This window comes from Amphibalanus amphitrite, unplaced genomic scaffold, assembly GCF_019059575.1.
Source record: "Amphibalanus amphitrite isolate SeventyFive unplaced genomic scaffold, NRLGWU_Aamphi_draft 000093F_arrow, whole genome shotgun sequence".
NCBI classification, from domain to species: domain Eukaryota; kingdom Metazoa; phylum Arthropoda; class Thecostraca; order Balanomorpha; family Balanidae; genus Amphibalanus; species Amphibalanus amphitrite.
Window position 1 is genome coordinate 263,678 of NW_024881589.1, and position 15,488 is coordinate 279,165.

Sequence of the window (15,488 nt, forward strand, 5' to 3'; positions counted from 1 at the left end):
CTCGCCTTGGTCAGCTCCACTGCTACTGGTAAAAAAGGGTGACGGCAATTATCGGTTTGCCATCGACTATCGCGCTCTCAATGCAAAAACGGCAACAGAAGTGGCATACCTCCCAACAGTACGCGAATGTTTGGACAGCCTAGCCGGTTCAAGATTGTACACAACTCTGGATCTGAATTCAGCGTATTGGCAGGTTCCCATCGTACCGGAAGATCGTAAAAAGACTGCATTCTGCACGGAAACAGACCACTGGGAATTTCTAGTCATGCCATATGGATTGAAGAATGCGCCGAGCTGCTTCACAAGGCTCATTGCTGATGCACTGCGGGGTCTGTTGGGTAACGGAGTGACGGCCTATCTGGACGATATCATTATCGGTGGCAAATCTTTTCAGGAGCACCTGTCGCTGTTGGAAGCGGTGCTGGAACGACTGAAGCAGGCTGGGTTGACGGTGAAAAGTAAGAAGGTGGTTGCCTGTCGGCGGAAGCTCCGTTTCCTCGGGCATCTGGTTGGTGATGGAGTGGAGCCGGACCCGGAAAAGGTGGCGGTAATCAGATCCTGGCCCAGACCTACGTCCACGAAGGAGTTGCGCTCATTCCTCGGTCTCTGTGCTTACTATAACGACTTCGTCCCTGACCTTCAACGGGTAGCAGCGCCGCTGCACAGGATTTCGGGAAAGGCGAAGTTTACATGGGATGCCGAGCGCGAAGCGGCATTTGAAGGCTTGAAGAGGGCCCTCAGCGAGACCACCACTCTACAGTTCCCGAACATGCAGAAGGAGTTTGAGGTCAGTACAGACGCCTCGGATACAGGCTTGGGATGTGTTCTTTCTCAGAGAGACGATTTGGGTAGGGACAGACCAGTCGGCTTTGCATCGAAAGCGTTTACTGACAACGAGAAGAACTGGCACATTCGTGATAAAGAGGCCTTTGCTTTCGTGGTTGCGTTGCGGAAATTCCGACCGTACCTCCTTGGAAAAAAGTTCAAATGGTTTACAGACAATCGAAGCTTGACGTGGCTACATAACACAAGAGATCCTCGAGGCCGCTACGCTCGGTGGCTTGAAGAAATTCAAGAGTTCGATTTTGACGTGGAATATCGCAGAGGGGCAAGTAACTCACATGCTGATGCCATATCCAGATTACGTGTCTGTGTCACACAGGAACATGAACCACGAACTCTGAGCATGGTGAACGAAGTCGACATGGTCTCGGCTCAACAAGAGGACTTGTGTTTGAAGAAGCTGTACAGTGAGATCAGGCTAAAGCGCACCAATGGACCAGAGACGGTGAAGTGGAGGAAATTGGGCTGGGAACCGAAAATCGAACCGGGAAGCGGCCTGTTGGTGGCTACGAGGAAGCAGAAGGAAATGCTTATTGTTCCTGAAAAGTTCATTTCGCTGGCTCTTCGTCTTAAGCATGATGATGCTGGACACTTCGGAGCGAAAAGGACTGGGGTGCTGCTACGACAGGCTGGTTACGGCTGGCTAACGATGAAGGAAGACGTGAAGCACTACTGCCGCAGCTGCGTTACGTGCGCTAAGGCCAACGACCCCCACCGAAGGTACCGCGCTCCGCTGTCGGCAACAACCCAGCCAACCGAGGCCTGGCAGCACGTGTCATTGGACCTGATGGGACCGATCGGCGTCACACCCACCGCCCGAGGTAATCGGTTTATTCTTGTGGCACTGGATCTGCTCACTAAAGGGGTTGAGTTAGTCGCGATTCCTGATAAATCCGCCAAAACGGTGGCTGAAGCGCTGGTTGAGAATGTTTTCTATAGACACGGGCTGCCTGAATCTCTGCTGACTGATCGTGGTCTGGAATTCGACAACCAGTACTTTCTGACACTGGCACGAGCGGTCGGCATTGACCGGAAGAGAATCAGTGCGTTTCACCCACAGAGCAATGGTGCTGTAGAGCGGTGTAACCAAACGCTGGGATCGCTGCTCCGAAGAATGGCCCAGGAAAAAGTAGGTGACTGGGATGATCACCTGTCGCTGGTTCGGTTTCAGTATATGACAGCTGAGCACAGGGCAACCGGACATTCGCCTTTCTATCTCCAGTTTGGCCGTGAGCCCCGTACACCGCGCCTGGCTGAGAGGGTGGAGCCGACCGGACGGCCGCCGGACGCCAACTCATGGGTTGAACGACTGACAAAGGAGCTGAAGGCAGCTCACGCCACTGTAGTGGAACGGGAAGAGAGGACGAAACGGCGGCGTCAGGAGCTCAGTAGCCGGAATGCGCACGTCGCCCGGTACAAGAAAGGGGACCTGGTGTTCCAGCGATGTCCTCCAAAGCCGGGTCGACCGGGGAAGCTGCAGCCCCGCTGGGACGGTCCGTACATCGTGGTTGAGTGTCGTCAGGGCAACGTCTACTTGATCAAAAAGGCAGATAACTTCCGACGGCGATATGTTCGGCATCATGATCGATTGAAGCCGTTCGAGGACAGAGGGGAGCGTTTGGGGGCTCCGCCGCCGCCGCCGGCAGGCAGTGCACCAGCCGGGGAAGAGCGAGAAGATGGACAGCGCGACCCGTCAGACGAGTCAAGCGACTCCTCCCCGTCACTGGACGAGGAGAGGACGGAGCTATCGTCGTCAGCGTCGGACGAATCGGACGAGGAAGCCGAGGCAGCATCTGGTGTCCCACCTCCCCGTCGGGGCAGCCGGCAACGCAAGCCGGCGTCCAGATGGCCGGAGGGCCAGTGGACGCAGTAAGACCGGCGGCTCCGGGGGGGGGGGGAGGAAGAGGACGGAAAGAGGAAAATCTACGAGGAGGGGAAGGTGTGAGAGGCGAGCTCCAGCCTTCCAGGCTTGAGAGCCTGCCTCCGCCTATGGCGGCCGCCGTCACGTGACCTGCGCCTCGGAGGTCGCGGGGCGCCGCCCGCTGGCGGCCAGTCTTTGCTCGGTGAGTGACGCGCGCGGATCTCACAATGTGTTTGTATGTCTGTGTGTGTCTGTGTGTATACTGATGTGTGCACCGATTGTTTTTGGGTCCATATTACATGAAATCATGATCTGAGAAGCTTTTACCAAAAATGCAGTCAAAAAACTTCAAAAAAAGTAAATTCAGCTTGCCTAAAACGCAATTATCTTAGGTGACCTAGGTTGACCTTGACCCTGACCTTGACCCCTGTACATCATCGAACAACATGTTCCATGATAGGTAGGAGGTAAGACTGGCAAAAAAGGCCGAAATCAGGGTGTCAAAAGCTCATAAGGCCCATGGCAAACGCAAGATGTTGAGAATTGGCCATTTGGGTCATGACATGACCTGAAAAACAAGGTCATATCTCCGAAACCAAAAATCACAGAAACTTGAAATTTTCAGTGGACATCAAGAAAGGATAGAGGAGCAGCTATACGAAAAATCAGCCTTCTAGCTCTAAAAATGTGGAGTGCAGAGCAGAAAGACTACCTGGGGGGGGGGGGTGGCAACCCCCCCCCCCCCCCCATGTGCGGGCGAGGGTTAAAAAGGTCAAAACTTGCAATAATAATTGAAGTAAAAGTTACAATCACAATCATTTGATTTAAAATGACTTGACAAGTCACAAGACGCAACGCTCCTATTCACTTAAGAAAGGTTTTTATGCTTTCATTATCCTCCACATATCAACCAGCTTGATACCAGGCTGTGCAATAGTGTGTACATAACCCCATGTTGCCATTTTATTAGAGCAAGCGGGGTACAACAACAATGCTGATGTCAAACCCACATCTGCAACCCGTACTGCAGTTTCAATCACATTACAAGCACACCTTCTGGCAGTTTGATAGGCAGAATGGTCATTACTACTTTCTCCTCATATTCAACACATATTCCCTTTATACAGATATAGTTTAGACCTGGTTATGGCAAGCATTTTCGAGAAAAGATATGATCAAAGTCCAAGACAAAGGTCGAGAGAAACAACACCAACATAAAACACCGACTATGTAGCACTAATACTGTCAAATTCATAAAAATATATACATGAGTCGATCAGAAATTCACTGTAGATTTCGAAAATAGTGTCAAATGCCACTCAAATACCTCCATTCGCATGTACGAAGCAATAAAACACTGACCTTCAATTCCGCGTGCCATTCTCCATAGGCCACTGTGTATTAAACTAGATGCCAGCAGCGCTCGTGCGTTGCCTTGGGGCAGAATTGGAGGATCCATAGCCCAATGAAATGTGCATTATTTTGGAGGCCTTGCCTGGGACTACCATTGAACCGATTTTGAGGTTGATAGCTTAAAATTTCTTTGAGCCAGAGGACCTCACGTCAAAACGGTTTTCCGACCGTTTTGACGTGACGGCCGCTTTTTACGCGAGTTATTCGCGAAACACCTTAGAAGGAGCTGCATCAACCCCCAGTTTTAATGTCAAATTAAAACACCCCTGTGCCGGTGAGGGTTAAAAATGAAATAGTTTTGCAATCGTTTTTGACACTATTTCGAACGCTGCCTTCTGCGTGTCTCGACGTGACCCACTAGCTGAGTTAGAAGTCAGTGTTCAAACACCCCCAGCAGGTTCAATTAAAAAAAAAACGCGTACGCTGGGGGCGGCACCGCACTGCTAGGCGGGGGCGGCATCGCAATCATGGGCGTCAATGCGCTGAGGGGCATTGAGCCAGAGCCAGAGGACCTCACGTCAAAACGGTTTTCCGACCCCAGCACGTGCAGCCTGCACCCCTCGCAGACGGTGACCCCCTGGAAACTGGTTCAAGGTGTTACCGATGTGTCCTGCCAGTATGGCTTTGCCCGTGACCTCGGGTTGACCTGTAGCCTTGACAAAAAATTTCGTGTCACCGAAACTTTGAAGCGGAATAGCATGTGCCACGAAGCACCGAGCGAACCGAGGCCAGCACCAAAAGTTTACCTCGCCGGAGACGAATCAAACGGTCCCACTTTCGTCCCGATCGGTCCACCCATTTTGACTCCAGGTCCAAAAAAGCTTGGACAAACTCACTCACATACTCACTCACTGACAAACAGGTTCAGCCGAACTTTTTTTCGGCGACCCACCAATGGGAATTTCCGGATGCAAAAGCATGCTATCGCATGCTTTTGATCCTCCAATTCTGGATAACGCGTTCACTGATAGCAAAAAATGAGACCCACATATGACGCGTTTGCTACCAGCCAATCAGCGCTCGAGATGCCGAACGTTGATTGGTGGAGAGGGCCGTCGTTAGCAGTCCATTACACGTTGTTTTCCTTGAACATGTGCGTGAGCGCTGATGCTGCTCACGGGCTGTTGCCATTTTTCGTAATGCTGAAGGCACGGGAGCGAACCCCCCTGGGTAGTATTCCATTCCAGTTGATAAATATGTTTTCTTCTTGCTGGTGGTTTGATAGCTTAAAGGGACCCTCCCACCTTAACATTAGTTTTGAGTTGAGATAGCCAAATTGGTGGCCATGGCTTGAAAATACCGGTTTGGGCATTCACAACATCGAAAAATGCTTTAATTCGGAGATATGGAATTTCAAACTTGCAGTTTTCGGATTCTAAGGGGCTAATGCATTGGTATGCCCCCTTAGAATTTGTGACGTCAGCGGAGATCTACGATTTTTAAATCTTTTACTAAAACGTTTGGCAGCACGCGGTGGTATATGCTGCTTTGCGCGCAACAAATGCCGCACTTTCAAATAAAGTCGCTAGGAACAGCGGAGATCCCAAAAAGTAAACAAAAGTAAAAGTCTAATATCTTGAAAACCGGTGAATATTTTTCGATGAAATTTGGTAGATATTCATTTTTGCTCTTTCTGAACCGAGCGACATCACTTTCATGCCAATTCATTAACTTTTTTGAAGGTGGGAGGGTCCCTTTAAAGGGACCCTCCCACCTTAACATTAGATTTGAGTTGAGATAGCCAAAATGGGGTCCCTGGCTCACAATTACCGGTTTCGGCACTCACAACATCGAGAAATGCCTTAAATCGGAAATATTGAATTTCAAAATTGCAGCATTTTGATTCAGAGGGGCTAATGCTTAGGAATACCCCTCTGAATGTGTGACGTCAGCGCAGATATCTAACGATTTTTAAATGTTTGACTAAAACGTTTTGTAGCACGCGGTGGTATATGCTGTTTGCGCGCAACATCTGCCGCAAACGCCGCACTTCTAAAATAAAGTCGCTAGAAACAGCGGAGATCCCAAAAAAAAGTAAACAAAAGTAAAAGTCTAATATCTTGAAAACCGGTGAATATTTTTCGGTGAAATTTGGTAGATATTCGTTTTTGCTCTTTCTGAACCGAGCGACATCACTTTCATGCCAATTCATAAACTTTTTTGAAGGTGGGAGGGTCCCTTTAATCCTATGGTGGTGGCCTCTCAATTTTTAAGTACCTACCTAAAAAGTGGAGAAACACTGCTTTTAAACCAGTATAGCGCCTTTTGGGGCGACTAACGGAGCGAGCGAGGGGGTGAGTCTTGCACGTGCGAAATTTCGAGGGGGTACCTCCAACTGACTTGTGCACGGCACCCTATTGACCGGTTTCTAGCAATGTGCCAAATTTGAGCACAATCGGCCCAGCCGTTCTCGAGATCTGGGAGCGGCACCCTGCACGTGCGCACGTGCAGCAGCACCCCAACTCTGGCACATGGATATGCAGTGCCTAGTGGGTGCCTACCTACATGCCAACTTTCAGCGCAATCGGCCAAGTAGTTACCGAGATATTGCAACAATTACAAAAGTGACACCTCTTCGTTTTGCACGTGGCACGTGCATAAGGGGTCACCCACATGCATCGGGAATAGTCCAATACTTGGTAGAAGGAATGAAGCTACCCTACAAAAATTTCCGCATGTAAATCGGTCAAGTGGTTGCTGAGATATAAGCCTCGCAAAAGCGTCCGCACGGCCGGCCGGCCGGCCGGCCGCTCATACTCAGAAATTTCCGTTATTCTACGTAAGACTCCGCTCGCTTCGCTCGCTCCGTAATTACATCACATCAGCCACAAGGGGTTTGACTTTTTCTAAAAACACAGTATAAGAGCTAGAAATGAGTTAGGTATTCTCTGGATTGAAAAAAGAATCAACTGATTCCATGAGTCAATATGTGACATTGGGATGCAATGAAAGGATTTAATGTAAAGTCTCCTTTTCTGATACTGTCCTGAAAAGACAAGGTTTTGCATTGGTAGGTTCAGTGGACCATCCTGCTATGACTGTATTTTATTGCTCCCAGCTATTTTTTATCTCAGTGCTGAATGTTTTCTAGAATATTATTGTTTTGCTGTATACTAGTCGATCCGTATCGTCGAGCTGAGCACATATGAGGTGTTTTTATCGCTCTAGCATGGCTCTATCAAAAGTTATTGTCAAAAAACTTCTGGGGATCTTTCATGACCTGATATGACCTCAGGGACATACGGAGAGGTCACGACTCACTAGTGTCATCTTTCGGTTCAGCTTGTCAAGTTTACGTGTAACTTGACGTTTGAGAGTGTTTGGAATGACGTTCGTCCAAAAGAGGCGCCTTTTAATTTTGTCCCATTTACTTGTAGTGGAGTTGCCGCAAAATTGACCTGACATTAGGTCACTGATATCGAAATTCCGAGATATACTCGTACATTTTTTTACATACTGTTACTCTTATCAATCGCTGAAAATGTCAAGGCGATCATGCAGTCGGTGTAGCTATGACGAGGATTCTTTTTCTTTTTCTGAGGTGAGGTCACAGTGTGGCCAAATTGGTGATGTTGCGGGGAAAGTCACCCCCAATGAAAAGTATAATGACATCCTCAGACATTTTAAAATTACATCATCACGACGTTTTTGTCGTGAAAGTATACCTACCTATAATAAAGACTGAAAATGTTCCAATGTACGATTCGCACCGTCATACTCGTACTGTCGCGCTTGCAATGACGTTTTTTACATCTTTAATGACAATATTTGTTTTTTTTTACTTTCCACCAGAACTTGACGTCAGGTATAGTTTTTTCCCACATTATCTGTAAAACTGCACCTAAAATGAGGCTGAAGACGTGTTTTTTTGAAAATAGTGGCATCCTCGAACGACTTTTTTATACATCCCCCCCCCCCTAACGCTAAACCAATTTGGTCACACTGTGAGGTCACTTGACTGACCTGGTGACCTGACCTTAAGAGACCTAAGTCTAAAATTTTCCCAACATGTGCGGGAAAGATGCATGAACAGGTGTACCAAAAACAGCGCCGCTCCTTTCTGAGATATCTGCGAAAAACCGCAAAAAGGGTGCTGAAACACCCCCTCCCCCGGGCCGGGGCTGGTTGATATCATTCGTCGTACTCGGCAGTCGCCATGCTTTCATAAGTCGCACTCACTGCTTAATTCAGAGCAAGAAGCCCTCCAGGCTCCAGCGCATTTGTTTTGAGGATTGTTCGTACAGGATGGGAATTCGTTTTGCTGGTACCGATGTCTCCAAAAAGAAAGATATTGTTGGGTGAAGGGCTCACCTGCCACAACCATTGGACAACGTTTATCTGCCATGCTTGAACATTGAACAATGACCTCATCGGCCATCGCACATAGTTTTATGTACATATTGTTACGCATTTGACCGGCAGGTTATCGGTAAGTGCGTCGGGCTGTGCGCCGTGCGACTCTGCCCTGTCAGCCGGCTCGCTTCGGTGACGACTGTTGACCCGAGCCAACCCCCCCCCCCCCCCAGTCCAGACACTTACTCAGACATTATTTTCACCCAGACCGACTTTAAGTCAGAATGGGCGTGGATTATGCGAACTCAGGCCCTGGCTTCGCCCGAAGTTCACAGCTGACTCGGAAACTTTGTATTGGGGATGGCGGGATAGTCCGTGGCATTGCGGAATCGTCAGTCGATGAACACGTCGGGATGTCAGGCAGCCGAGTGTCGTCTTTGCTTTTTGGGTCGCTCTGTCAGATGTCTCGTCACACGTATTCCTTCGGTGTGGCTGTGTTAAGTCTTCCTGACAGGTACCGACACTGCTTTGGCGGCAGGAAGCCCTGCTATCTGTCCATACATAGAAGTCGTCGGTGACTGTTTATGAGGCACCGACGTACGCGGCACTGTATCCATTGGGAGCGTGCGATCGTCCCCGCTGCCGCCGGTGAGGGGTCGGCAATCGATGACCCCACACGCATGTGGCTTTGTTTTTAGTGCCGGGTTCGTGCGCAGCTGTATGGCTTCCGGCGCGGCCCCCGCCCCTTCCCCCCCTCCCCCACCCCCACCCTCCACCCCCGGCGGCTATCGCAGTGGGGACTCTGTGGTTCTTCTTCCTCTTCAGTGAACCCCCTTCGCTGTGGCTCCTGACCGTGGGGGCGGACGTTCTGCCTGCGTACCGTACTCGGCACCCGGCAGCTGATTGGTCCGTGGGGCGGCTCCGAGCCTGTGATTGGCTAGAGACATCGGGTGTCATCCGAGACGGATCAGTTGTCTGACAGCCGCCCCTCGCTGTCGGTGGGCGTTCATTGGTTTATCGGCAGTCACTTCTCTCGGATGGACGACATTTGTGTCCGTTGAACAGAGGCGGTTGGTGAGGGACTGTGATTTTTGGAATATATCGCCGCTTGTCCGATGGCGTCAGATGGGTACGGATGTCTTATAGGGCTGTGCCCACCGTAGCTTTTGAAAAGAGATTGGTTTTAGTAATCACTTATGTTTCATATATTATTCGCAAATCGTTTGTCCGGAGTCTAAAGTTGTCAACATTCTTACGCCGGGAACCATCCAAGCGATAAATTTGTAAAAGGTCACAAAATCATTTTAGCTAATGTGTCATGTCACTCCGTCGTTTCCTGTGACATTTGTGACACTGTTTCGTTTCCTTTGGCACATTCCGTCAGTGTCCCAAAATTTGCTGGTTTGGGTGTGAAGCGACACCTAAATCAAAATAATATTCCACTCTCACCTCCAATTTTCCAGAGCGATTTTTCACTCCCTGTTGTATTAATCATCCTATAATGCAGCTCCTGCACCCTCTAACATTCACAAATAAATTGTTGATCCCTGTTTTCAACCTTTTTTTGTGCCGTTCTGACTCAATTTTTCACTCTCAGCCCTTTTTGTAGTGACGAATATTCCCCTCCGACACCCAAGCCAAAACATATTTTTGGGTCACTGCATTCCGTCGCCCTCCACCGTCACTGGCGCTCATCCCAGACGGCAGCGTTCGGTCGCCTCGCCCACCCGTGCCGTGCAGTAGCGCCCCGGGCGTGTCTGCTGCGGCGGCGGCCCCCGGGCGCTCCTGGCAGCGGCCCCGGCTGCGGTGTTCACTGTTTACGTGGTGCGTGCGTCGCGGGCTCGCCGACGCGCGGCACAGAGGAGGGGCACGAGCCAACTCTCGTCCCTCTCCCCTGGCGTCTTTGTTAGCTGGGGACGGGGCTCGGTCCCCGCAGTCGTCATCACGACGGTGACACATCTGAACAGCGAGGCGTTCTCAGAATCGGTGGAAGAGTGAATTTCTTGTGCCGTCTGCAGCGGTGATCCCCGAATCACGAGTAGAGAATGATATGATCTGTTTTGTCCAGCTCACCTTTGATTCCAGTGCACTGAACTCCATTCTCAGTAAGAATACATGAAAATGTACTTAGTACCATGTCGATTATGTTGTCCTACGTCATTTTTGTTGCTTCGCTTAACAGCTAAGATCCTTTTCTTCTTCCTGATCAGTGCTACGTTCAGTTGATCGGCCATGTTTGCTGGGTGTCTACTGTCTAGGGTTATAGGTACATTCATGCATAGGCCTCTGTATACAGAGGTCAGTGATTCATGATTTATATTTTGTGGATTGCGGACAGCTGATCGTTTATTTTAATTCACACATAGCACAGCGAGATGTTTGCAACTACGAGTTGCGTGGCTGAGCCGTTTGTCGCTCGGCTGGTCACCTAAGTACCACCGTGACCGTCGCATTGTTAGCTCTATGGAGTTTCCTTTGGATGGAACTGAGCCCCCGAATCCGTATGTCGTCTATGTCGCCGGCCACCGGCGTCGTGTCCGGTACAGACAGCGGCTGTCACCTCGCGTGGTGCGCCACTGCTCCGGTCCTATGACCGCTGCCGCTGCCGGTTCTATGTGTCCTGCTGCCCGGCTCACACCTGCTGCCCGGGACCGCTATCTGATCGGGAGGCCCACGCCGTTCTTAGAGACGTGCCGGCCGCGTTTTTCCAGGCTCGCAGGCCACGCTTAATCCGTTATTACGCGAGTTGTACTCTCACGGCTGGATGAATGCCGTGTGTGGTGCATGCCGCGTCAAAGCGGCGGTCGGTGTAACCTGGGGTTTGAGGGCGCATCAGGAGCGAGGTATGCGAGTCGCGAGGTGTTATTGTCCAATTGACATTTGGCGTTTTGCCGGTCTTGGCAATAAACAACGTCGTTTCTCCTAAATAACATGTTGGCTATTGTATGAAAATGACGTGGTGGCTATTACTGTCGTCATGCTGATTTTTTCTCATGATTTGCTAAAACCTTGCTTGCAAGTTTTCAGTGGTTACTGGTGACTTCCAAGATGGCGGGGCTGGTAATTGAAACGGTTTCAGTTGTAGGTTTTGCCGAGGACATGGATGAAGGATGTATTTTTGACCCATGCTAAAGATGTCTGATTATTGAATAACCATAATATAGGTGCGGATTGCGGAGAGTCGCATGGCGAAGTGCGGCTGTACTATTATCTGAAGCCTCACTGTGCCCGTCAGTTGCGGCGTGTTGCACAGAGCTGTCGTACAAATTGTGGGACACTGCCTGGCATGTAGTTAGGTGCTGCAATTCTATTGCCATTAGACGCCATTCTAACCGCCGGGCTCATTTTAAATGGAGGCCGGGAATACACAACGTCGCGCATGCCCTCCATTTTGTACAATTAGGCTCCTTGTTGAGTGTATTTTCATTTGTTCATTCATGGCCAGGTATATGTTTTGCTTGTCACGCTGATGTCAGCAGGTGCTGGATGTGAGATTGACGTGCACTGGAGCCCGGGACCACGCAGTGAGGCGAGGGCGCCTCTCGGCGGCGTTTCCGTCTGTGTGTGACGCACCGTCGGCGGCCGCGCGCGCGTCGCGCCGGAGTCCGTTCGTGGCCGCTCCCCGTTACTCACTCGCCTGTGGGCGGAGCCGGGCGGGGGTGGCCGCGCGCCGCCTGGCCCACCGACTCCTAACGAGCCACTTTGGAGCGCTCCCCCGCCTGGCCCCGCACAGCACGGCCTGTCCCGGCCCGAGGGCGCCCTATTGACCCGTGCACAGCCCCCTAATTGGCCGGCACCTGCCCACCCCGTCCGTCGGTCCGTCCCCCGGCGTCGCGTCCGACGGCTCACCGACGGCGACACGGCGACATCGATTCTGTCGGCCAGTCGCGAGATGAGGGGCGGCGGCGGCGCCCGCTCGGCTCCACCCCGGCGGTGACCCGGTGACCGAACTGTGTGCGACTCGTCGTGACTCGTGACTGATCAGTGTCGCCGCCTCGTCGACAGATGTCGCTGGCGGCACCGGCCGGCCGAGGGCGCGTGCCGATGCTGGAGGTCAACCCGCACGTGATGTGCGTCCTCTGCGGCGGCTACTTCATAGATGCAACCACCATCATCGAGTGTCTCCACTCGTGTAAGTACCGTAACACGAATAGTGAGTACCTACACTCGTGTGAGTACCGTTACACGAATAGTGCCTCCACTTGCATTTAGTACCACGGCTGTTCTTACGCTTGTATGACTAGTGCTTTGTCGTCTTGTTATGCGTTAGATAAACGCCAGTCGTTCGTTAGAATTGTTTTGCATTGTCGCTGCTGTTAGCTGAGGCATCTCATTGCCTATTCATCGTTTGCTCTGCCTTGCCGCTCACGCGGTGAGGACTGAGGAGCCACTGAATGTGAATCTGAGGAGCCGCCCGGTGCACCGCGCGCGGTCCTCGCTCTTGCCCGGTGATTTGGCCCGTGTGTTGGCCCGTGCAGCGGTTGTCAGCGCTGCGGGCCGCGCGGGAGCCCGCAGCCGTCGATTAAAATTGCACCGGCGCCGCGGTAATTGGCGGGACGAGTGCCGTGTCCAGTGATTCATGGCGTGTCGTTTTTACGGTCACTCCGCTGCCGTACTGCGGCGCGTTCCTGCATGCACCGCTGGCACACGGGAAGTCGTATAGTTGGTTGTGCTGCATTGCGATTGGAGAAGCATACATTTGTGTCATTGTTTTAGTGCATTTTTGTCGCTCGCCTGCGCTTTCCCACGCATTTGATGGCGCTTCGTGCCTGAATGTGATTGTGATGGTGTTGACGGTGTTCGTGGTTTGCGTTTTATGGGCTTTCATGAGTTACCCAGTCTGTAAGCATCCTTGTGGCAACGCAAAGCTTATCACGAACCCACCGTTGTGAGTGGTTTTGTCCCATCCACCAGCGTCCCGAACTCCCGAACTCTGCCGTGATCGCTCGTGTCGCACTTCCTTAGTGTCCCGAATCCCCTACTGTGAGTTGCATCGTGAACTAGTTCCCTATCGCTTCTCACTACACCGGACTCGGAACTCCCTGCCGTGAGTGGTCCTGTCTCATCCACCCGTGTCCCAAATTCCCTGCTGCCGGTAGGCGTCCCTCCACCGGTACCACTCTCTAAGCGGCGTCCCGCACACCGCCAGCGCGCAGTGGGCGCCCGCTGCACTCGCTGCCGCATAATTGGTGATGGCGGCGCTCGGTGCCACCTGCCGCCGCTGTGCACGGTCGGATCGCCCGCCGGTGGCGGCGGTAGCTGCACCGTACTCCGCCAGCTGCTGCTCCTGTGCCGTGCGGGTGTTACGGCGCCCAGCTACCGGCGCGAGCTGGCAGCTGGCCGCTGATTTACCCCAGTGTGAACGGTGGGCGGCTGTAACACCGCCCCCGCCGTCACCCGGCCTCCGAGATTAATTGGCATGCGACCTTCCGACTGTTCCGGCCTCGTGACGTCACCGTGACTCAGTGTGACGTCACGGCTGGGCGTCGTGACGGCGCGGGTCCGGCCGGATGCGTCATAATCACCCTTTGTTTGTCTCTGTGTATGTGTTTTGTTGTGTATCTGAGATGCCATCGAGACAAGTCACGGTTTTCGGAGAAGGTCCCGGGGATTACTGCGAAGCCCCGTCGTTCTTGGGTAATACGCTGTTGCGGTTTGGTGTTGCCTTATTCCGGGTCCTCTGTGCTTAGCGTCACGGTGTCTTCCAATGAATGTCCCTGCGTAACTGTGTAACTATTTCCGTTATTGCCCTATTGCGCTTGTGTACCTAACCGTACAATTGCTATGCAAAGAGATACAATGGCACATAATGGTACATACAATGGCACATAATTCACTTCGTGCCGGACGTTCGAGCCGAGCGGACGTGCGCCAATTTTGTCTCGTGAAGACTTGGGTGTGGTCGGTGTGGTGATTTAGTGGTAGGCCGAGGATATTATAGGATTAAAATAGTTTTTTTTTTGTCTCAAGGCTATTATAATTGTTAACGTAACCTTTGACTAGAGTTTAGACTTCTCACTTTCAAACCATTACTTGTTTGCAGTTCAGCATAAAGTAAAGTAGCATCTGCGCATAGAGGTGCCATGGAGGAAGGGGATGTTAAGAGACTTATTCAGGAAGCTGTTAAGGAGGTGACTAGTGAGATGGAGGGAGAGATGAAAAAAATCTGGGAGGAAAACAAAAAAGTGAAAGAGGAGATACAAAAACTGAAGGATGAAAACCAGACACTGAAAAAGACCCTAGCAGAACTTGACCAGGCCTTAGATGATGTGGAACAGTACAGCCGCAAGGATTCCCTGATCTTGGGAGGTGGAGGCTTTCCGCAAGCCAAAGCTGACCACTATGAGACTCCTTCTGAGACTCGTCAGCTGACCAAAGCCGTGATCGAGGAAAAACTAGGAGTAAAGCTGAAGGGACAGATATCTGCTTGCCATCGCTTAAAAAACAACAAACGTGTCATCATAAAATTCCAGGATCTGGATGACCGCAATGCGGTTTACGAATCCAAATTCAGTCAAACACAGACAGCACAGGCAAGGATCACCATCCATGAAAACCTGACAGCCAAAAGATCAAAGCAGATCCAGCAGCTGGGTGACATGTGGGAGGCTGGCCAAATCTGCAACTATCATACCAAGAACGGCGTCATCATGGCACGCAAAACCAGAGACCAGAGATACATCCCCATCCGAGCCAACATGACCAAGGACGAAATCATCCAAGCTGTGGAACAGGCCCCAAAAAGAAACAACACCCCACAGTCATCCAACCAAAACTTCCTTCGCTCCCAGACCCTGAACAACATCCCATCAGGACGAGTTGCTGAGCAGAGGGCTGACCTTGAGGAGTTTGTGGTCACTCGGAACAGGAGAGGTGGCAGGGGTGGGCGTGGTGGACCTGGACAGAGGGGCTCTGTTTAAACCACTGATGATCTTTGAAGGACTGGCACTGATTAAAAAAAAAATATCTTAGTTAACTAGCCAGCACTTGTGCTATCACTACATCTGCTCAATGTCACTTGACAGGGAATCTCTTTCAGCTGTGCCAAACCTATTCGCAACTTTGGTAAACATCATTG

General features: G+C 51.2%; 1 protein-coding gene across 1 annotated transcript in view; it reads left to right on the forward strand.

Annotated features, from left to right (window-relative positions):
• LOC122380193 (formin-like protein 20) overlaps positions 1–15,488 on the forward strand; it is a 40,999-nt gene that overhangs the window by 12,055 nt on the left and 13,456 nt on the right. Inside the window, exon 2 of the mRNA XM_043363149.1 lies at positions 12,416–12,542. Within this exon, the coding sequence (XP_043219084.1) occupies positions 12,416–12,542 (127 nt within the window). The remainder of the gene's footprint in view (positions 1–12,415; positions 12,543–15,488) is intronic.